This window comes from Sander vitreus, chromosome 9 (assembly GCF_031162955.1).
Source record: "Sander vitreus isolate 19-12246 chromosome 9, sanVit1, whole genome shotgun sequence".
In the NCBI taxonomy this organism is placed as follows: Eukaryota; Metazoa; Chordata; class Actinopteri; order Perciformes; family Percidae; genus Sander; species Sander vitreus.
In genome coordinates this window covers 17,334,349-17,359,061 of record NC_135863.1, presented here as the reverse complement: position 1 = coordinate 17,359,061, position 24,713 = coordinate 17,334,349, and the positions used below count along the sequence as shown (strand labels likewise).

Here is a 24,713-nt window from a genome sequence, read left to right as displayed (position 1 = left end):
TGAAAAACAAATTCATTGTAGTGACTTTGTAAACAATATTAAAATGAAAGGTATGGTCCATGTAGAAATGTACATAAAAAGGAAACCAAGAACAAAGTTTGTTCCGTTTACTGTTTTCAAAAAGGTACCTATACTTATAATTCCAGTCAAGTTTATTTGTATAATCAAATACAGTCTCAATCAGCATAACAGGTCCACAACAGCTTTTCAGCCAAAGTACACATATTGATTTACAATAAACCCAGCATGAACTAAATATGGACTTTATTAAGGATGTGTAAAAGTTGTGTTATTAGTAACATTAATCTGAAATGCTAAAATGCTAGCTGATTTTATTCCCAGCACAGAAGTTTATTCAAATTGTTCACAAATAGTCTAGAACCAGCAAGGGCTGCAGAGGCATGTGGTCTCACCGCGAGTGGGGAAGGCTCCTCTGTGTCACTGGCCAGATCCCAGTGGCAGTAGAAGACTTCTCCCAGGATTGGGTTGTAAGGTTTCTTGGCCACTGAACCTTTCCTCCCTGCATGGAAAGCTGACAGGTACCACTTTACCACATGAACCATGCGCTCCCGGGCCTCCGGCTGCTCAGCGATACTAGTGGAAGTCACATGAGAGAGTAAAACTACGTCATATTTTACCATTCCTGAATTTTGGATATATTTAAATATCTGTGTGATACAATTGCTTGCACCAATAAGAGAGAGGACAATTACCTTACAAATAAGTCGGGATGTGCAAAGAAGTCTGCGTACATTTCTAACAAAGATCTCCTCTCCAGGATGAAGGTAGGCAGTACCACCTGTTAAATATAACGAATGAGAAAAACTGTAAAACTGTTGCTGTGTGGGTTGTTCAAAAGAAAACAGCTTGCACAGATGATGTTAGTGAGTAAAATAAGGAGCGTGGAGGGAGCCAGACTCATAACTAAGCAATGCTGGTCAGTGTTCTTTACCTTGGTGAGGTCCATGCCCAAACGAACTTGAGAGAGAAGATGCATGATGACGCTCTTGTGCTCCTCCACAGACTCGCCCTCACCTTCATCATCGCGGTCATCGTGGCTGTCAAACTGGTCTAAAGACAACAGATGAGGACAAGTCTCACATGGCTGTCATAACATTAAGTTATGTAAAGCATAATTTTTTACCATTTGATAAAACCAAATGTTATTAAAAAAAAATACCTCCTTATACATCTCATACTTCAACACAAGAGAGCTCTAACTTTGTGTTTTAGGCACAAAAACAGTTGGGAAAAGTTGTTGTAACACATTTGCGTGTGTGTGTCTTGTGTGCAGTCTCTTTTTACCTGCATCTGTTGTGCCGTTAGACATGGACGAGTTGAGGGACTCGGTGGTGTCTGGTCGTTTCAACGCTGTTGCTTCATTAGTGAGAGGCGAGGACGCTTGAGGCCCTGAGGGACTGAGGAGGAGGGAACAGAAAGGAGGCAGGAAGCAGGAGAGATAAGGAGATGGAGAGAGAGATTTCACAGGCAATAATTGTGTTTTAAACTTCTCAGACTTGATTTCTTTTATTGGCACCAAGTTGCATTTTTCCACCTGACCTGCTAAATGCTATAACAGTGTTAGTTTCAAACAATAAATTCACTGCATTAGAGTGTTGGTTGCAGTGAAGCGGAGTGATACTTTACTCACTCTATGCAGTGTTTGGGGGAAGTACTGCTCTGGTAGAACTCGTCAGCATCGTAGAACTCATCCTCGCTGGAGGAATAGGAGAAGTCTGGCACCGAGTGCGAGAGGAGAGGGATGTGAGCCGGGGAGGCGCCGCCGCTGCTGGGGCCTGACTGGCCACTCCCTGAAAAAGGAAAAGAATAAATAAATCAAACATTGTGTGGTGTCAGTGCTGTCTTGTAGCGTTTTCTCTTTTCATTTTACGGATCTAATTAATAAGGCTTATTTATTTATACAGTATACAGGTCATGGTCAAATCAACAGTATGTTGTTTAACTAAAGCACTCATTTCTGAGCCCGGTCCAGCTGGCTGTGTACAGTAACATCAAGCCGTCTTTGAAATAGTAACGGCTTCCTCTGCAGAGCATATCGACAGTGCTCTCGAGCATGCAGCCTGTCTCCTTAGTGCACAGCGCAGCATTTTAATACTGCTGCCTCAGCATGGACCTCTGCTTTTCTACTTGGCTCTTTAATTTACTATGTTCGTGGACCAGGCACTCTGGGGTAGAGAAGCACAGAAATAATTCAAGGTATTATTACTTTTGCTCTTGTGGTTGAGTTCTTATTGCATTAGTTTTATGTTGCTTGCAAATTAAAGGATCTAACAATACATAATAATATTCTGATAAGGACACACACTCCCTGCGTGCCAGAAAAAGGTTGAGTATGTCTCAATACATAGTATGTCAAATACAGTATGCCAAAAATACCAGGATGTCCTACTGTATCTGGTCGGATTTTGCAGTATGCAAGCCTGCATGCTTTTCTGGCTATTCTGACCCACAATCTTTTGCACAGCATATATGAGCAAGAGGGTCAAAGTTCAAGGTGCAATGTTATGAAGAAGTAGTATGTCTTAAATGTATGCAAACTGCATGCAACAGTACGTACTTTGTAAGGGCAGCTGCAGTACATACTAAAAGTAAAAAGTATGTGATTTGGGATTCAGTAACTGTTCTTTCTCCAAATGATGTAACAAAACCTCCTTCCCGTTGAAGCTGCTGAGGTTTCTGAGGGAATGAGCAATACAACACATTTGCATGCAACTTCTGGAATGTGCGAATCACATTAATTACGACAACAACAAATGATCTTTCCTTGCAATGGAATAGCTCCTTATGCTGTGATAAGAGTGAAGTGAACTTTCACCTGTGCTGTTGGGAGTTGGGGTCTGCAGACTGCCCATCACCGTGACAATGGGACCAACTTGTAACGTGGAGGGGCGTTGGTCGGATTTACACACCTGAGAAGCGTCTGTAGCAAAAAGAGAAAGTGGATGATTTAGCACTGAAGCTTCAAAATGAAGCCAAATCACATTAAAAACAGCAGCCTGAAATCCAGGAGGCTGAGAAAATGATCTGAGACAGACGCTTCAGTTGTGAGGGGGATTACACAGTCTATTAAGAGACTGAAATTAGAATGGCCTAAATTGCATGGTTCATTTTCACACCAGTCGAGTCAAAGTCATATGACCAAAATATCCCAAAACTTTAGTCCGATCTTAGTAATGCCGTGCAATTACATTTAGTCAATTATTTTCTGACTAAAATGACTTAAACACAATTACACTGAAAGACAGGAATCTGCTTCAAAACAGAACAACATTAATACATTCATTTTCAGAGAGAATTATTTCTAAAATGAAATAAATTATATTAAAATAATTACATTAACACATGATAACCATAATGGATATCATGCGACTGGACCCTGCTATAGATCCTCAACAGCCAGTAACGCAACTAACAAACACTAAATGAATATTTAGTACATTTATCAATTTATTTACCCTGAACGATCGGTCACTATTGTCATCCCACTGTCTTCAATATCACAGTGAACCAGTATAATTTTAAATATGACAGAGTATTGATTCATTGTAGTCTTTGATTTAAAAAAGCATTTGTCAGCAAGCATGTCGGACAACTATCTGTGGCAACATCAACATTATTGGATCCATCACCTGATGGAGATTAAGGAGTGAACAACAGGGGGAGCTGTTGTCAACCTCCCTGGAAGAATGTGTTAAGTCTATGAGTGAATATACAGACGTGTTCACACATCAAGCACATGAACACAACACAGTTGTCTACATGTGTATAGGAAATGGTGAGAAGGCAGATGTCTAGTACCTGTGGGTAGTGTGGTCTGTGTTGGCATCGTGGTGTTGACTACAGGAGGGTCCAGAGGGGGTTGGTAGATCCCATCCACTGGGTTTATGGTGCTCTGGAGGAAACAAAGAAAAACAACACCACATCAGATACTTGCTGCAACAGCAGCACACCCACTTCACTGCCTGCTTACTAATCTAAAATGTTGTCTTAACAGATAATACACGTTGAGGTTAAAATCCAATACTGCAAAAGGAGAGTTTAGCCCTGGATTTTAATATCCAGGTACAGTACGACTAGCCTATTTTAACCACATCTATAACCTACATATACCTACGTGCTAACCATAATGAAACACCATTTCCTTTAACATTCAAGCCCAATGTCAAAGTAAGCTCTCACCCTCAATTGGGCACTAGCTTCAGTTCGTGTATTGGTTATTTATCAGCTTAATGGTATACCTATGTGACAACAAGAACAGTGAAATAAAATATACACCACCCAGCCTGGGCAGATCAATTTCCATTCACTTCATTTCCTGGAAAGAGTGTTTCCAGGTTTGATTAATCAAATCAATATAAAACCAACGACACCGCAGCAGCTTTGCACAATAACCAACAGCCCATCTGAGCAACCGTCCAGTCCAAAAAGCAGTTAATTAACTCCACTGGGCTGCAGACTAAATCTGTAACATGTTTTAACTCTCTGGCTCTTGATTTCCCTGTGGTAGAAACCAGCAGGGACGTTCTTATCTGCAGTGGCCTGCCCTCATCAGTGCCATCTTAACATCATGTGTTCATGCATATAAATACTGGCAAAAACACACGTCGGCTAGGCCTGCACGATATTGAAAAAAAACGTACATTACGATATTTTTTTCCCCTGCGATATATATTGCAATATGAAAAAAAAGACATTTTTAAGAGGACATAAATAGCCCTATTTAGAAATACTAAATCATTCTCAACTACTGGAGTGATTTTGTAGGGGAGTGCATCTACAAAGAAAATAAAGGAAATGTTCTTATGTGAACCAGTCTTTGTTGAACTATAATGCTTTACAAAAACCAAAGCAGGTAAGCGCTGTGACTACTCTTCTGAAGTGATTATGGAGAGGGAAATTAGGAAGAAATACACTGGTTGACTGACAGACACCATTGTATTCATATAATAATCCAGGCTAAAGTGAATATTAATAATGCATGCATGTTGCTTCCTCTAAATGTCAGGTTGTGGTCGACTAGCGGGGCCTGCTTTGGGTTGTTTGATAAATTGATTAAAATTGATCATGATTGTTGGTTTGCCGTGCATGTCACAATCTTCAACAAACTGTGTATCCAAGAGCACTTAAATCAGTGTAAATGACGTTCTATCAGAAACAGACTGCTGTTGTAGATTAGTGTTACGTTTCCAGCGTCGCAGCTCCGAACCATAACGTTAGTTGGGACAGACGCCTTGTTTCTTTAGGCTAACTATGTTAGCTTTAGCCTGGCTAGTAGCAGCTTTCTGCGGTGAAAAATGGCCGGGAGATGTCGTGATTACGTGATTTAGTTTGTCAGCGAACATAAAACACTGACTACCGTAGCTTCACTACCCATGGAAAAGCATGTGCATCACTGTGTCAGCGGCAGCAGCGGCTTACGGTACTTTTCTACACACGGGAGAGCCTCACTTCCCATAACAACAACCACCCCCCGTCGGACTAACGTTACGTCACATAACCACCTTTGTTAAAGAGGAAGGGTCGGCCGGTAACAATCATGGAAAAGGAGAACGGTGAAAGTTTACTTTTTTATCAAGCAGCAAAGAAGTTGTAGCGTCAACATCGCAACGTCCTGCGATGTGACTATCGCGCATGCGCACATCGCGATGTAGACGATGAAACAAAATATCGTGCAGCCCTAACGTCGGCACACACGCATAAAAAGCATCCTGTTGGCTCGGTGTAATAGGGTCACTGGCACCAATGACCCAACTGACAGGAACACAGATGACGACACGTGCCACAGCAAAATCATATTGACCCTTATTCTTCGATAACTTACCCTCAGGAATCTTGGTGGCACTGAAATTAGATCAAGTCAATGAGATGTATTATCCTATTACTCAAAACTTGATCTGTAATCTGTACAGCTTTTTTTTCAGGAGAAGTTTTAAATAAGTCATTTGAGATCAACAGGAACAGGCAGTGAGTCAGAAGAACATGACCTGACACAAGGCTGTGTGAATACAGAAGCTGGTATAAGTATCACAGTTGGACTAGAATACCATGAAGTAGACAATAGGCATCCACAATCCCATGATGCAACACTTGAGTATGTTACAAAAGACACAAACTACAGAAGAAGAAGAGCTGTAATGGAAGTCATGGTTGTTTTTCCTCTAATTACTCTCTGAGCTTGTTTTTTCTTTGTCATCGAACGGCAACTTATGATCAGAGGTAGAACATTCATTGAAGGGAAGCTTAGTTTGACATCTCTGCTCCATTTCCCCTTCTGTTCACACTTTTCTCTCTTATCTTCAAGCTTTCTGCTTCTATTCCCTCCTTTCTACCTCCCCTCCGCACTGCCTGATGCTTGCCTGGTCCACGTGCCTCCATAAAAGTAAGGCGAGGGCTACTAATTATAGCCAATTACAGTAATATTGGTCGGCCATAGTGGGACTAGCCTGTGGCCTTGCAAGCAGGAGCTAAAGCAAAGGCAGGCGGAGGGAAAGAGTTGGCTTTAAGCACTGTGTCATCATGATCAATATATTTTCTTTTTTAGTGAAGGTAATATCAATGGAGGAGGGTAGCAACGCAAACCTAAACCAATCATAGCACATCAAATATTTTGACATAAATATTGAACAGGGTTCTGGTGCACTGTGCTCAGGTTAAATGATTCCTGCACTTTACGGCAATTCCCCTGATGGTGCAGTGCTTGACAAGGTCAATCAAACACGCTGCTAGTGGTTCAAGTCTACAGCGCATCTGTTGTTGCTCCACATTATTGGCATACAGGCAACACGACACACGTTTAGAAGTTATATAGCTGCAAAGATATATTTAGCTCAAAGCTCATGGCATATAAAAACGTCCATTTCAATGTATAGACCAAGCATAAGCTGTGCTATTTATGCTATGTAATACTGCCCTTAACGACTGAGATTAAGTCAGCTATAAGAGCAGTGCAGGCCTATGAGCTGTACAGTCCCCTGTGAGATTCTTGCCTTCAGGACCACACTGGAATTTTCCCTTGCATCAGTCCATTACTAACAAACCATTCACATTTTCCAAAGCATACTGAAAGGGTTTAGATTGATTTTTTTACCTTGAAGTTACCCAATGGGTTTTCTTCACTGTAGAGTGGTCTAAGTTCGTAGTACATGTTTCATTTGCCCTTCAGATACTCACTTTTCTTGCATTATACAGTCCACCTCCCTCCCGCTTTCCTTTCTACTCGGCCACTTCCCCAACCTTTGCATTGGTATAAAAAAATTAACCTGTACTATAGATATGTAACCCATCACAGTTTAGTTCATTTATAGTCCACCTTCAATCTTGTGTAGCATTAGATTGCATGGCAATGCTGTTGTGAGCCAGGACTGTTGACTGAAAGCATGGGTCACAAGGTCAGAGTCACAGTTTATTTAAAATAAAGAATGTTTACCGTGATGGATTATCAATTTGATGCATGTTCTAATGCAGCTTTTAATTCTATGTGATTTGTGGTAACAACATGCAAAACTATGTGACCCCTGACATGAAGACATGGCACCTGCAGAGACAGTAAAGTTCTCTCTGGATGGATTTCCAGCTATAAGTGCCCGATGGTTCAATATGCAGGCAGTGTGTACACGATAAATCAATGGTAAATTAGATGCTTCTAATTAGTGGGTGAAGTGATGTGAAACATTCTAATATATACAGGCATGCAAACACACACACACACACACACACACACACACACACACACACACACACACGTGTATAGTCTAAGGCATACATACTCTGCAACAATGTTCATTTTCTGGATTAAAAGTTTGCACACACATACATCATTACCATTACTAAAAGAATTTCAATCTGAGATGAAATCAGAAATTAACTAAATCAACAGGATAGTTGTGGAAAACATAAGGCTAAAGAGCTTGTATCTACAAATTAGATGGCATGCACTAAAGAGGTCTGATTTATCTGATTTTCTACAGTGGAGAGTAAATTAAGCAAGAAAAGAAAGTTAGTTTGTTTGATTTTAATTTTTGTCATGGACGGAGAATGTCAAACTTACTATAAGTCCGTTTGCGTGTTGCTGTTCGTTACTTTGGTCCTTAAAATTTTGAGAAGACAATGTTAGACTACTTGTGGTAGGAAGGTTGAAGAGTCATTTCATAAAGCATCCTTAGCATATGCTGTGTGGAGAGCGATGGGATCCATCCCTCTCATAACATGGAGCTATAATATTCACCAATTTGCCACATGCAGTAATCCTTTCATCACACGGTAAGATCCTCCCATCATTTCTTTCAGTATCAATAACAGGATTACTCTACCATGCCAACCTGTAATCTACACATTTCCTGGAATGAGTAAAAGTGTTCCGAGTTTAAAAAAAAAGCCAAGTTTCACCTAACAACCACATGAAGCAGAGATGATGGCTTCATTTCCTTTTCAAGGGCTGAATAGAACATGTGATGAAACGAGTACCAGGCAACACCCTCATCAACCAGTGACCCAGATAGCAACTGTAAGCAGGGAACTACCCCAGAGACACATGTAAGGAAACACACAGTGCACACTGGTGTGGTCTCACAAGAACAATGATTATGGTGATATGGTCTGATTAAGTAGCAGACCAAACTACAAAGAAATGAATCAAACATATTGTGTTTACCTTGGCGATTTGCAGCAGTACAATACAGTGTTTGATGGACTCTACCATGCTCTGAAAAAAAAAAAAGAAGAAGACAGAAACAGAGTTCAATAATTAGGAACTGACTTGCAAACTGAAAGACAGGAAGGAAAATGTGTTAAGTTCTGACTTACACAAGTAGTCTCCTTCAAATTTTCAATTTTCTGTAAAAGGAAAAGAAAACAGGCTCTAAAATCCAACAGCAAATCAAAAAACAAATACAAAGTTCAAAAACAGAAGTGCTTATGCAACCAGTTTGACAGTAAATACAGCACAATTAGTAGAGAACATTGAGGTAATGACATTTTAACTTACTGCAGCAACTTTTTTGTTCTTTGGAAATCTACGAGACAATTTCCCATAATGAAGAGATTGGTGAAGTCACAGTGACAAACAAGTCAAAGTGACCAAAAGCCATCATTAATCTCAGGGAGGAAGTGAATCACACAGCTGTTGGTAAAAAAACTGGGACACTGAAACTGAACTACCTCCCCCAACAACAACAAACACCTCTGAAACTTAACACAACTTAAAACTAAAGTGATAAGTCACAAAATAAAACTTGTTTTTTGGACTGAATTACCAACCAATTTGAAAAGTTGAAAACCAATTATGATATGTAATAATAATATATTGGTTCTAACAATGGCCCCTCAATTACATAAGTTTTTATTTTTTTTAATACACAAGCATGGCCTCTGGTTCATCAGCTAACGTTGATACTCTTAATGTTCCATATTTAGCTACAGAGCTAACTGTGCCAGTCTGTTAGTCAATTCATTGTTCTACAGAAAACGAACCAGTAACTATTTTGATAATTGATTAATAATGTCATTATTATTAATAATGTATTATTATTTTCTGGTTCCAGCTTCTTAAATGTGAGGATTTGCTGCTTTGCTCGGTTTCATATAATTGTAAAACTGAATATCTTTGGGTTTAAGCCAGCTGCTGGGACAAAACAAGCCATCTGAAGACATCATATTTGGGCTCTGGGAAATTATAATGGGTATTTTCTTTCCATTTTGAGACATTGTGCAGACAAAATGATTAATCAGTAATAAAACTTATGATTAGTTGTTTAGTCGTTTTAAGTAGTTTTTCAAATACAAAAGGTAAATTATTTTCTCAATACAAATGCTGAGAAACAGGTCATAATGGACGGTCATTTTTTTAAACCAATGCAATAACCTTTAAAAATATTCTGATGGCTTAATACTGACAAGCGACAGATATCAAACATCTTTATGATATCACGCTGACAGCTATAAGCACTATGTGTCAGCTTGCTTCTCCCGCTGTTAGCCTCGGCTCTAATGACAGCGAGAAAAGCGGACCAGAGAGCTGAGACACGAGGACAGAGCTGCACTGCTGGTACTCACTCTGCGTGATTCATCCTCTTTGCAGTCCTTGATCTTCTCATCAAACAGCTGTGCGAGAGTGACAGCGAAAGAGATGAAAAGGGAAAAAAAAAGACATGGAATATTAGCTAAGATGGGTACAAAGTAGAGCCTGACCGATATGGGATTTTTGAGACTGATACAGATTTTAGAGGGGAAAAAGTTCGCAGATTACCGAAATGGCGTCCGATATAGTGAGTGTTTGACCTAGAAAGAAAATTGACTTTTTTTATATGGATTGTGCACCGATTTGGCACCCATACGACTACTAAAGAATATTTAACATTATTATACATTAAACATACAATATATTACATTGTCATACAATTCCAGAAATGATCGCTGAGAAAGTAAAGAATAAATAATTATGAAATGAATAGCTAAATAAACCTCAGTACTGTATGTTCTTTATCAGTCAATTGCTGATCATTTAAATAAAGAACTACGTAATGACATTTCTTCAGCATCGTTTTCTGCATCATATGTTCTGTAGAATTTCTTTTTATATCGTCGTATATTCAACAACATAAACGCTGATAGCTTTATGTCTGTGATAGGCTAATATTTTATCAGCCAACCCATAAATCGGCCGGGCTCTAGTACACAGTCAAATGAGTATTGAAATGAGAAGGTAAATCTGTACAGATGATGTGGCTTGAGAAAATGTGGTGGCAAGCAGCAAGTTCTTCTCACCAAAGGAGGACACTTGCAGTGTTTCCTTTAAGATTTTCTGCCTGTGGTAATATGCTACTGCTTCTTTAAATTAATGATATTCTGCTTATCACCATGCTACCACAAATCTTATTTGTGATAACTGCTGCTTAGTTAAAATCTAGGGTGAGATCAGCAAGGAAATACCCAAATGAAGAGACAAAATAAAAGAAGATCATGACACAGATTCAAATGCAAGCCATGTATATGATAAATATACAGATATAGGGTAAATTATAAGTTGCAATTTGCAATACATTAGTATGTGGACATGTGTTCAAATGTACTATATTGCCTCTATAGAATAAGCCAAATATGTAAAAGTGAGTGGCAAATATCCTACATTTCTCAAATCTACATGAAAGTGTAAAATATTCCAGATGAAATAATGTCGTCGATAAGGTGTGCTCCATGGAGTCCTACCTTTAACTGGTCAATCAGAATCTGTAGGTAGGCGTCAGCTTCAGCTAGCTTCTTATCAAAGTCTTGAACACTCGGAACAAATCCTGTCTCGGCCTCCTGAGGATGGAGAAACAAACACAGCGAAGCATTAGTGCAGCCCTAACCAAATCCATGTCAAATGCATATTTGCATATTCAAAGTAAAATACACAGCCACTACCAATAATATAGGCCATGTAGTCACTTATTATCCATTCTTTAACAAAACAAAAAAAAAGGAGCTTGTCTCTGTCACCTCCTGGTTAGGTAGGCTTTGTAAACTATCACACAAAATGGTGGACAGAAACATCAACGGTTCAGGAGAATCTTCCAGCAGCGTACTATACTAAGGGAGATATGAATACTATTGTTTAAAGGCTAGCCAGCATAAAAGGCCAGCAGGTCTGTCTGTCTGCCTGCCTGACTGTAGAGCAGCAAATTTCAGGAAGCAACTAAACTGAATCAAGGAATCATAGAAACATATGTGTAAATGGGTTGAGGTGCACTCAAACTCATTGTTTGTTCATTAGCTTGACTTAATAGCTCTATCAGAATCAGAAACACAGACTCCACACAGAAACTCAGGCACAGACAATTGCATTACATAAAAGCCATTAAAAGGTAATTACTAGACTATAGGCAGGACAGACGTGACTGGGCATCTGTCTCTATCGGTCTGAGCTCACCCAACCACTAACAACCTAGCTGGCTGTGACACTAAACTGAAAACAGGAAAATGAGCAGAAAATGTACACACAGACAAGACTTCCTTAAAAAAATAAATAAATAAAAAAATCATATTAAATGCTGGAGCCTGTCAATAGCAAGGACACTCAGTATCAATGACAACAAAATAACACCTTTATGCCAAGCCAGACAAATCAGTAAGATAACTAACAGAGCGTGTCAGCAGTTACTCTGACATGGAAAATCACAGAACACCTCCTGCATGAAAAAGCAGACAGAGTAATAGTAAAGCTGATGATGATGTCATCAGCTTTATCCTGTTAGTCCTGTTAGTAAATCAAGCTCTTATCAAACCGTGTTAGGTGCTACCACTGCATTGGATTCTTTGTGCCCCGCAATCCTGGTGTGTCCTGATTTTGTGGGGGCTTTTCTTCCTGCTAAAGACGATCTCACAGGAAAGTGAAGAAAAGCCATTAACAGCCAAACGCTGTTAACAGCCTGAGAACTGCCAAAGTTTTAACTGTAAAAACATACTAGCTTCATGGAGAACAAAGTCCTAACTAAGCAGTCGTGAAGTCTGCAGTTAAGTAGCCTTACTTCCTCAAAAGGATCAAAGGTCCTTTTACTGTTGACTGCAAAATATAGCTGGCCAGATGGGGGCCTGAGCAAAAATAAAAATAAAACATTTCTGATACAGATGTGAATGTCTATCACTGTATAAATGTGTGTACACATGTGCGTGGATTGGCACAGTCATTGCAGGGCGAGCAGCTTCCCCTGTCTGCTTACTTATACTACACTGAAAAATCCTTCCAGGATTATCAGGAAAAGAGCTGCCATCTTTCTAGTAAGGGATTACATCATGATCATTTTTTACTTTTAAGCAAGCCAACAAAACACTAAATTCAGAGGAATGCCAAAAGATGATGTAAATACAGGGAGTGGACTACCTTTATTACAATTTTGTAATTTTCACCATGAGGTGTTGCCATTTATTTGAACATTTGACATGACATCCCCCCCTCTATTTACAGTGGGGATTAACTCCATGCACTTTGCTCCCACAAAATAGTATTTACAAAATACCACAAACACAAATGTAAGAGTTTAATCAAAACCTTTATGCATCTAAAAGACTTGTATGTTAGACTGTATTTACTTATACAGGTATTATACCATACATTAAAACCATGTTTGCTTTGTAGGCCTAAATACATGTGAAAAGAAAGCTGATATGGTTAAAACAAATAAGACTGAGCCCCTATGATTACATAGTAAACAATATATCATGTTGTGTCAACACACATAATGGAGGGAATGTGTTTTTTTTAACCAGAAAGTCAGATGCAGGTGTTTGGCTTATTAACAGCCACTGTACCTACACGTCATAGTGCTCACTTCTTCTCTGATCCTGAAATATTTTCAGATGCCTGCACCTCCTCTCCCACTCATTCCTAACACACACACTGTGCATCCCTGTGTGTGGTGTGTGACTGTGACATAGTGGTAATATTTTAGAGCAGCCCCCAAAGTCTCACACATGAACACTCACAAACCCACTCGACCAACAACACTCTTGCACCCTCCCCCTCCCTCCTGTTTCTGTTTGTCTTTCCACACAGTGTGACCCACTTTAAAATGCTGTTGTTGCCCCAGCAGCACACTGCAGCCATTAAAGTTCTCTATGCTCTGGTGCAGTGCCGTTTGTGTTTGTGTGTGTTTTACTTACTGGGTGCCTTGCTTCAATGGACATGCTGCGTTAAACCTTGTACATCTCCCCCATCAGGCCATTTAGCTTGACACAAGATTGGTTTCTCTTTCTCTGCCTCAGTTATTCTGTTTTTCTCTCCCTACAGCAACAAACCACCAGCTCTGGTGAAGTTAGCGTTCTTTCTCCTCCGTACAGAAACAGAATCTCCTCCTCTTGCGGTCCACTGCAGTCTGCCAATATAAACCACAGCAGCAACTAGCTGTGCAGTCAGTCTGGCTACAGTACGTTATATCCTTCGGCAGCAGTTATCAGCTGAGCGTTTGGTATGAAGGCAGACAGAGCTGAGTTAATCCAGGACCCTCCCCTGGCAGGAAAGGCACACTTCCTCTCACACAGTCAGAAGAGAAAACACACAAAGCAGCAGCAAGTGCTGACAGGGACACGCATTAACCGCCACTCTGATTGGCTGAGGCAGCAGAGGCAGATGTTCGGTTGATCAAGCAAGCAGGTCCCTGATTGGTTACTGCTGGGTCCCATGATGCTACGACAGCAGCTCGCTATCACTGCATAAGTGTATGTGTGTGTGTGTGTGTGTGTGTGTGTACTGAGCAAGCAGGCACACGTAGCCCATCAGAGGGATTTGCCACAGAGGGAGGTAGGGCAGAAAAAAAGGAAGGGTGGGGGAGAGCAAATGAAAAGGTTGGTCATAAGGGTGAAAAGGACGAGATGAGTGGAAAGAGCTGCACATAGATGATGATGGGAGGGCAACAAGGAGGAAGGTTTGGTTTAGGCAAAGAGAGCAGGAAATAAGGTTGGCCAGAGAAACAACTCAAGGGCAGGAAGAGCATGAGAAAGAACTGGCTGAGACAGTCTCAACACTCATTATAAACAGACAAAAACATAAAGAGACAAAACAGGCTGCCAGCAGGTCAGCAGTAAATCAACAGTCTTTCCATAAAACTAAGCTTGATCCCGATACTAGCCCAAAACAGCCACATATTGCCAAAACATCCTTCATTTATGAATGTCACTATTATTTCCATTTATACTGCCAAGACTTATCATAAACTCTCACCTGCTCTATTGAGCAAAGAAATCAGGTATCAAAAACCAAAAGGGCTGATAACAAAACCTGAGATGCAAAGTGCCTTTCAAAGTCATCATATGGGTGTTCTGGTGTAGCGCAATACATGATTTATGTACACGAGTATGTAAAATTGCATGCAATAAAAATCCCACAATGAGAGCTTTGATATCTAGGTAACTCTATCTATACCCATATACTCTTCAGGTATTACAAAGAATAGCATGTTTGCTTAGACACATCGATGATAAAATTAATGTAATGTAAAATAAAAGTCATGTAAATATATTACTACATAAATGCTGACATAGGAATTAGCATAAACAGGCAAACAGACATCAAGGAGCCACACAGCAACACAACACAATAGAGCTGGGCAATATATCGATATTATAACGATATCGTGATATGAGACTAGATATTGTCTTAGATTTTGGATAATATCGTAAGTGTTGTCTTTTCCTGTTTTTAAAGGCTGCATTACAGTAACGTGATGCCATTTTCTGAACTTACCAGACTGTTGTAACTGTTCTATCATTTGCCTTTACCCACTTAGATATTATATCCACATTACTGATGATTATTTATCAAAAATCTCATTGTATAAATATTTTGTGAAAAGCACAATAAGTCAACACTACAATATTGTTGGGGTATTGATATTGAGGTATTTGTTCAAAAATATCGTGATATTTGATTTTCTCTAGATTGCCCAGCCCTACAACACAACTTTTTCTTCTAACTATAGTGGATGAATTACATACACAGACAAAAAGAAACGTACACATTTTTACACACACATATACCAACAAGTGTATGGTTACGTACTTGGAGTTGGAGGGTGTGACGGAGGATAGTTCCCTCTAAGGCATGGATCCATTTCTCCCGCTCGTCTGCATCTCGGGCTGAGGGCAGAAGCACACAGACACACCCAGTGAGCCACGTTTTCCATGCATACACCCTCAGTAGCCATTGCATTCGTGCTACACACTAATGAAACCAAGACGCAACACTGAAATGACATGAGCACTGTTGACACAGGAATGGATATAAATGTATGCATCTAAAAAAAATATAGTTTGTCATTTTCTTAATTCTGCTTAACCCCATTTTCAGGCCTGAATAATCTATAATAATATGTATATGCGTTTCACAAATAACCATAAGCTTCATTTGTATAGCCCATAGTATATATTAGAGAGGCAAACAATGTGCTTTACAGCTGAAGGAAACAGCATGGCTCAAAATAAATGGATAAGACAATAAAATCAAATAAGACAGAAAAAGAAACAGGTTTGAAAATAGAATTCAGAAAGATGTCTGGATATTTCATATGGCAGATGCCCATAAATCTCCCTAAAATTAACAATTCAGCATTTTAATCTGTGTCCGGCCAGCACATAACCCTGGATAGGGCCAGGCTAGCCCTTTCCCCCTGCTTTCAGTCTTTATGCCAAACTAAGCTAACAGTTTCCTGACTGTAAATGCTTCATATTTAGCATACGATCGATTTCCAAGAAAATAAGTGTGTTGCCCAAAATGTCAAGCTGTTCCTTTACATTAGAGTAATGAGCAAGGCTAGTTAGGCCTGTGCCTAAAAAACAGCTTAAGATTTAGCAGCTAGCTAAACAACTTTCATATGACAGATTAGGAAACACTTTCAAAAAGAGAATATTTAAGAGAAGCTAGATAGGGCTGTACATAAATATAGTAATATGTATGATTTGAACACTTAGAATCTGACCGAGTACTCACATTCACTCAGAGTATTCAGCTTCGATACCCAGCCTTATGTGTGATGCCTGATAGAGATGGGTGAATCATTACCAAAATAATCAATACCCCTATGATCCTTGTAAAAATGAGGAGTTAAAGCTCCTTGAGAGTGGTGAGGCTGTACCGATTCTCGCATGGAGCCTTTGCAATCGGAGTGCGAAATGGAGCCGGGCGAGACTGTACCCTCAGAGCAAAGACAGAACAAACAAACTGCCAGTGACATTAAACAGTGACCCAAAACAGGCCCTGACATGTGCAACACACACACACACACACACACACACACACACACACACACACACACATTTTTGGTGCCAATGGCATACAGAGATACAATATTTTGTCCTTTGCCAACACGCTGCTATGATTTAATCCATCTGGTCAGGTTGTAGCATGTATGTGCTGTACTGTATGTAATCATTGACTGTATTTTAAAGTATTAAAGATTTTCAGTTTTTGCATGGAATGTAGGTTTACGTATGCCTTGTGCATGTATTTTTTTTGCCACCACAGTCAAAAAACTATAACTCTATAAGCTCTACTCTATAAGATGTACCGTATTTTTGTTTTTCGGTCAAATGGCCTTTTGAATGGGAGTAATAGGGGCACTCTTATGCTAGCCTCAAAATAGCTATTTTTGAAACACTAAGAAGGCTCGACACAACATGAAACTTTGCTCGAAGTATCACCAGGGGCTCTACACCTTAACTACACCGATGCACAAGGGATATACTAAATTTGTGGCTACTTGATTTGATATCGACTCGTTTTGACTGCCGAGGTGGTAGCAGCCGGAAACAAGAGCTACGACGAGTTGTTCAAAACCTCTCTTTTTAGTAAACTCTGGGTGCACAAACAATGTTGTCAATGCTTTCGTTAAGGTGTAGAGACCCTGGTGATACTTCGAGCAAAGTCTCATGTTGTGTCAAGCCTTCTTAGTGTTTTAAAAATAGCTATTTTGAGGCTAGCATAAAAGTGCCCCTATTACTCCCATTCAAAAGGCCATTTGACCAAAAAACTAAAATACGGTACATCTTAAAAGTGGCGCTTCCCTCCTAAATATGAAAGTTTGACTCGGGTACATTCACAAAAAGACCCTAGGTTGCATTTTGGCGAGAGTTACGCTTTAAGATACTGTATATGCCATTGAATTAGCTGGAAAACTATATCCTGTGTAAAAGTCATTTTTCATTGAGCTGGAAACAAGATAGTGCAGCATATGAATGGCTGAGCTAGTGCCACAGCATAAAAGCTTTTAAAGACATTAAAAAGGCTGCCGAGGCTCAGGCCAATCCACTCAGACAGTGCCTCACTGGCCTCTCACTTTCCCCTCAGCCAAACAGACTCTCCAAAGGAACCGATTACTGCAGCTAATGTTGTTGAGCTCTATTCATGACAGAGGAGAGGTAGTAGCAGGGCCATTCAACAAAAACAAATACTCAAACTGTAAGAACTGTGTCGCAAGTGCAATCTCTGTCCTATCTTGCAGCTCACGCGCACACCATGATTTAGGTAGGTAGGAGCTGTTAGTCAACTCAGGAAATCTACAGTGTTGTCAGCCAGTGGGCCAGTCACATGAGGCAACATACTGCAAGTCATCTGACGTTAAGTTAGTTAGAGTTACATATTCAAAGAAAGTCCTTTACATATTAACTTGTCTTGATACAGACAGAGGGGAGCAGGACAATTCAAAGTTAGAGGAATGGACAAGATAGGATAAGATTAGGTTATGATTTACAACTATCTGACAACAGCATAGTAGTACCCTCCAACCTGGTGACTGTTATTCAGAAGGTTACAAAGACTTTTAATCATAAGGTGCACATATAAAATAGACCCACGAAGAATGGATGTTAGGGTTAAATATATCAAGAATGCGTCTTTCATTTATTTAATTTTTTTTCAGATAAGTAATACGGAACTGTTCCTGGTTTCTGAGTTCACAGTGAAAATACGTTAAAGTTATTTATAGTGAAAAAGGGTAACACAGTCTTATGGCCCTGACACACCAACCCGATTTTTGGCCGTCGGACAGTCTGGCGAAGCCAGTGACTCGAGTCTGTTTGGTGCGTTCCGTGCCGTCATCAGCCGCAGGAGCCGGAGGACTCAATGACCAATTTGATTGGTGGAGTGCTAACCCGGAAATGACGAGCGGGATGAGCCTGACGAACGCCCTCTTGACCTTTGTCGATCTGAAATGAAGACAGATTCAGCAACTGTATGGCCTATTTCTCGCTTTAAATGTGTCAGAAACACATTAAGGTGAACTATCGTCGTAAAATATGAGATTGTATTCCGAACGAAGCCGCCATTATGCCCGGTTGTAAAATCCGAGAGCAGCCAGACCCACGTGACGTGTTCGTCCAGTCAGCTGCTGGTTTTAATTCTTTGGGCGACAATACAGATTAGCGCCGCCTGCTGTTATGGAGACGTATTACGTCTCACGCACGCGCAGAACGTACTCTCAAGTTGGCGTCGCTTCGGTGTGTTCCGTGGCCCTTTTTTGACCAACTCGGGGAGACAGTCAGTCCGACTGCCTTTTCTGCTGACGGTCGGCCGTCGGGTTGGTGTGTCAGAGCCTTTAAAGCCTGCTGCTAAGCAGTGCTGTGCTAGCTACTGAAAAATAGTAATTAGTTACAGTTTCTAGTTAACTCATCAAAAAAAACTCAATTACTGATTACTTCCACCAAAAAGTAATGTGTTACTGTGATAAGTAACTTTTTAAATGTCTACTTTGAAATGCTGCCGTTCAGTTGTTTTTGTGTAGGTGTATCTGTCTGTCTGCAACTAATCTCGCATACTACTGGACCCATCTAATGTTTTTTTGTGCACATTTGTGACTGTATGCTCATGGCCCTCTCATGATAGCGGTGGTTGTTTAAAACATTCAATAATGTCAGCCAGATGCTGAACGCCTTTCTCGGTTTAGTCATCATTTATGGTGGCAATAGACTGGGGGACTTTTTGGGCAACGTGACAGGGCAATGTGCTTGCCAACATTAATGTACAACACAAATGTTGCAGTAAATCATGGTATAAAAACAGAGCAGTCAGTAAAATAGTAAGAAACGTTTTAATTGTGAATCACCGCTGCACGAAAGGTCTATAAGCATACAGTCATATATGTGCAGACAGCCTCTGACAGACAGAAACACACCTGCACATATTACCGAACGTATGATCACCTCCGGTCTTAAAAGCCAAAGCCACAACACTTACTCAGGCTACCTATGGTAGAAGCACAAATATCAAGGGAAAATGACCAAACAACAAAATCTGCAAGTCAACAAGTAACAAGCCTTTCAGTAATGGTAATTTAGTTACTTAATTTAAAAAGTACTAGTTACTAATTTTAAGAGTACTAGTTACTGCCAAAAGTAACAGAGATACTGTAACACATTAGTCCCAGCACTGCTGCAAAGTAGTGTCATAAAACAGAGGAAGATGTGCTGACTTAACTCTATTACCGTAGGCTCTGATGCTTCTCTGCTAGAGGAAAGCAGGGAGGCACAGCAAGGCTATTAGAAGAACAAGTACACAGAAAGTACTGTACCTCACACCAATAAACCCCAACCTATCCACCTACACACACACCTTCCTAATAGTTACAGACCCTGGGAGATATTAGATCAAGACCCATGATAGATACAGACTAGGGGTGCAAGATATATCGACTCAATATCGTTATCGCAATATCACGTTGTGCTAAGGCTGGACAATATATCGATATTGACATCGATATATGAGGCTAGATATCGTCTTACATTTTGGATATCGTAATATCGTGATATGACACGTATTGTCTTTTCCTGGTTTTAAAGGCTGCATTACAGTGTTGTAATTTTCTGGACTTACTGTTTTATAATTTTCCATGGTATCCACATTATTGATGATTATTTATCAAAACTCCCATTGTGTAAATATTTGTGAAAGCACCAATAGTGAAATCTTCAATATCGACATCGAGTTACTGCGCAGCCTCCAACTGAGAGAGACGACATAAATGTGCCGTGAGCAACGTGTCTGAAAGTTGTAAGTCTTCTGGTAGCTGTGCCTAGAGAAATCTCAATCATTCCGAATATTGCAGAGACGGAGAGCGTAGGTATATGTAATGAGATAACATAGACACAGGCTAATTATTGCTAACTAAAATGCTAGTTAACATTAGTAATTACACTTAAACAGCTAATGTGAGGCGAAACTGCCTGCGCGCTTTTCCTGTACTATACGGTAATTCCTCTACTATGCGACCGTAAGTCGTGTGGTTATGACACAATTGTTAGCCTATCTTTACAAAAACGTTGGCTACGGAGCTATAACGTGAGGTACAAGGTAATGGAGCCTTTTATACATTGTCGTGTTTCTTTAGAAATAAACAATGGACAAATAGAGTCTTTAAACGCTTCAGATGTAAAGTTATTTGCTGTCAAAGTGACGTCAAAATGAATGGCAGTCAATGGAATGCTAACGGGAGGTGATGGCTTATTAGCATCAAAATGGCACCATAGGAGGTTCGCGGTCCGAGGAGAAGCTTACCCCCTTGGTCAGTACCCGATCCGTACCGCCTGTAAGATCCGTTCTGCGCATGCACAGAAACTCAACGTGTTTTACGCATGGATGTATTAAGAGAACGGTTTTACGACACTGCCTGATCAGTTCTACGCTTGCGCCAACACCGGCAAACTTCACAGCTCTATGCACGCATTGGCGTAAGGATGTTTGGACATTTCTGGTTACCAGAAGAAAACAGACAGTGACAGTAGACCGTTATGATGGCAGAGATGAAGTTTACAAGGTGTTTGCTGGAGTTGCCTAAAGTATCTGTTAATGATATACGGAGGGTCGTCCATCCATCCAGTACAACACCATGTAGCAAATTAAATAAAGGCTTCAAATTTTACGTTTCATCATTTCTTTGCAACTTTGAAGGTAATTTGCTAACGCTAGCTAGCCTGAGCTAGAAGCCTTGCTTTGGTGTTTTAAGTCATGACTCCGTCCTGCTTCAGGTTAATCATGCTTTAAATAAAGTTTAAGCATGTGTATACTTCTCACTTCATGTGTTTGAACTTCGATGAAAGTATCAGGTAAAAACAGGGCTACAAATGAGATCTCTGTGAGAGACCAGCAAATTCCTAGCAAACTATGTAGCTCAATGCTGGACATTTCACCCCAAATTCCGGTCACTTTACTGTATTTGTTTAGTATTTGGTTTAGAAGCCTTTATTGGTGATTTTTTACGGTACAAAGTCCTGCTACATACGTACATATATAGCTAGCTATATATGCTCCACTCTGTCGCGTTAGCATGCAGCTATAATAGTTAGCTATGAGTATGCTCTTGTTAGATTGTAGTGAAACGAAGCAGCACTTTCTAACGTCAAAAATCGCAGATAAAGGCTTCTGAACCAAACACTACACAATCGGACATGTTTCAGCAGGAATGTGACCCGGAATTGGGGAGAATTTAACAACATTGCCAGCTAAGATGACATGTTTACTGCCGTTAGCATGTAGCTACTATAGTGGTATACAGCAGTGGTGGCTGGAAGAGCTGTCATCCCGTCTTCAAAAGGACACTTATGTACGTTTATACTTCATCGCATTAATAATAGACAGTCTATGGTTATTAGTCAAGACGAAGTATTAAAAGTAAAAACATTAACATAAACAACACAACGACGACTTCGCTACACGGTTTTGGATCAGTGACAAGTCTCAATTGTTTGTAGCTATGACTATTGTATAATAAAGATTTAATAAAAAAAGTTGTGACGTTTGGTCGTAAAGTGTTTCAACGCATGCGTGGTACAAATCGCACAGGGACATTGTTAGTTTTCTACTAACGGATCGTACAGGCGGTACGGATCGGGTACTGACACCCCCTTTCCCCAAAACAGAAGCTAACCCCGGTAATGTCACGGGCATGGATGTATGGATACAGGGCCAGGCAGCATGACGGAGACAACAGCAGGACAGAGAACACTACAGGAGGGCTTTCACCAGCAACCTGACAGCTGCTGGCTAGTAAATACGCAGGAACACCAAAAGCGGGAGGAAGCGTGGGTTAATATGTGGATTGATACTGGGATGTCTACAAAACTGTGTGACTCGATTGACTTCAAAAGGTTCGCCACTTTACTCGAACCAAAGTTGAAAACACCTGTTCATGTCTTCTTTAGTCTGTTGGTTATTTAGATTTTTTTCCTGGAACACGTCACTTACTTTTGCACATACTGCGTCTTGTGTAGACTGTTTACATATTTATGACCATATGTAGGCTACATTTTATGTACTGGTGTTATTGTTGAATACATATTTCTAAAATTGTATGATGTTTTTGTTGAGTTATTATTACACAATACTTTATCTGATCTTTTTGAATCCCCCGACAAATAACCCATATTACAAAAAAAGACTAAGACTAAAACTAATAAAAAACTAAAACTAAGCATTTTCAAAAAATAAAAACTAAACTAGCAAACCCGCTTTAAAAACTAAACTGAATTTGAAAACAGAAAGTCAAAACGAAATAAAAATAAAAACTAATGAAAAATGCAAAACTATAATAACCTTGGTGTGTGGTAAAGCGAGTGAGAGAGTGACAGTGAGAGAGTGACGGGGATTAGTTTCGGAGCGAGTACCAGTGTTAATTTTGACAGCAAATTCTGATTTAGTCTTAGTCTTTTGAATAACACACCATTTAGTTTTAGTCTTATTTTAGTCATCTGAAATCTTTTAGTCTTAGTCGACTAAATATCATAAGAGTTTTAGTCTTAGTCTAGTTTTAGTAGACCAAATATTAGCAGATTTTAGTCGACTAAATCTACAGTGGATGTAGTTGACTAAATGTTTCTCCAGAATTTTTGGTCATTGGAAGTATCCATCAGTCTGTTATGGAATGGTATTAAGGTTTGAATATGCAATACAGATTTAACGGTTCGTCCTAGACCTAGCTCTGACATTTCTGTTGTTCATGAGAACAAGAATGAGGGTCATTGCCCTTGGACTGGGTGCACTGCAAAACTTTAGCGTGTTGCTAATGAGCGAAGTCAACTGAAATCAGCTAAAGCTGTGTAACTAAGACTGTGCAACTAAACACAACTAAGTATAATGTAAACAACCTTACTGTTGTGAAAACGTCCTTGGGTATATTGCAAAGTTCTGCAAACTCGTCCTCCTGTGTAACTGCTGCTGCGTTTGTTTAGCTGTTGCGCCTGCATTTGCCGCGGCTTTTTAAAATGGCTCTGCTGGTTCTGCATAAATCAACCTACCCTCAAAGATTCGCTCCGATTGGATTTCTTCCCAACTTGTCCCACAAAAAAAAAAAAAAAAGAGTGGTTCTGATTGGATCTCTTCTCCATTCGTCCCTCCGTAACATTTTCGTCTCATTTGTATTTGTTGGCTAAAGTGTTTGTATATCATATCTGACTTTTTATTTAATTTTTAATTTAGTTTTCGTCCGTGAAAAAGGTTCGTTGACAAATATTTTTCGTCACAGTCTTCGTCAACGAAATTAACACTGGCGAGTACCGACTCTGGAGGCGTAGAGGGAGAAACAAAAGTGTCTCCCCTGTGCTTTCTGACCACGGTTGGAAAGCTATAGCAGGAAAAGTTAACCCTCTCCTCGATTTCATGTTGTTTATGGAGAAGGAGAACCCGGAAATGAGTAGGGGGAAATATGACGCTACCAAGCCACGGCCAAGCGGACCAATCACAATTGTTGTGGTCTGAGTCACCGCGACGTGTAGTTACATTTTTTGAGAGGCGCACGTCAGGCTACAGCTTAGGGTACAGTGTAGGGTCCGTATCTACACTTACCTACGTATGTACCTACGGCGTCGATTTAACGCAGAACCATAAATTGGGCTTGAAGTTAAAACATACAGCCAACACAGAGCAGGAGTCCTCTGTCAGGGTGCAGTTCAGTAGCCTGATGTGCACATTGACAGTGGAGGTCACCTCATATTCAGCATGGGGAACTGATACCTGACTGATACATTTCCCATAAAGGGTATATGTTGATTTCATTTCATCACATGACACAAGCCCTCCACTGAACCACCACTGACTGGCAAAACAAACCTGCTATAGATGATATGATGGGTCGAGTTGCGATACCAAGAGGAAAACCAACGAATATCTCAAACAATTTTCTGTGAAGGTTATCAGAATCTAAAGTTTTCTTTGTGACGTACCAGACTGACAATGAACAAGT

The 24,713-nt window shown here is 40.0% G+C and overlaps 1 protein-coding gene across 6 annotated transcripts in view; it reads right to left on the bottom strand.

Annotated features, from left to right (window-relative positions):
* Positions 1-24,713, bottom strand: part of osbpl9 (oxysterol binding protein-like 9) — a 41,740-nt gene that overhangs the window by 4,100 nt on the left and 12,927 nt on the right. The window contains exons 4-16 of one of the 6 annotated variants that reach the window (XM_078258997.1): positions 15,551-15,627; positions 11,224-11,319; positions 10,072-10,119; positions 8,824-8,853; positions 8,672-8,722; positions 8,069-8,107; positions 3,820-3,913; positions 2,837-2,941; positions 1,652-1,811; positions 1,306-1,418; positions 953-1,071; positions 714-799; positions 414-594 (exon numbers count right to left, since the gene is read on the bottom strand). In XM_078258997.1, the coding sequence (XP_078115123.1) occupies positions 414-594; positions 714-799; positions 953-1,071; positions 1,306-1,418; positions 1,652-1,811; positions 2,837-2,941; positions 3,820-3,913; positions 8,069-8,107; positions 8,672-8,722; positions 8,824-8,853; positions 10,072-10,119; positions 11,224-11,319; positions 15,551-15,627 (1,199 nt within the window). Of the gene's footprint in view, positions 1-413; positions 595-713; positions 800-952; positions 1,072-1,305; positions 1,419-1,651; positions 1,812-2,836; positions 2,942-3,819; positions 3,914-5,842; positions 5,863-8,068; positions 8,108-8,671; positions 8,723-8,823; positions 8,854-10,071; positions 10,120-11,223; positions 11,320-12,281; positions 12,532-13,656; positions 14,069-15,550; positions 15,628-24,713 lie in introns of those variants that run through there. The other 5 variants (XM_078259001.1, XM_078258999.1, XM_078259000.1 and 2 more) reach the window with 5 other exon arrangements.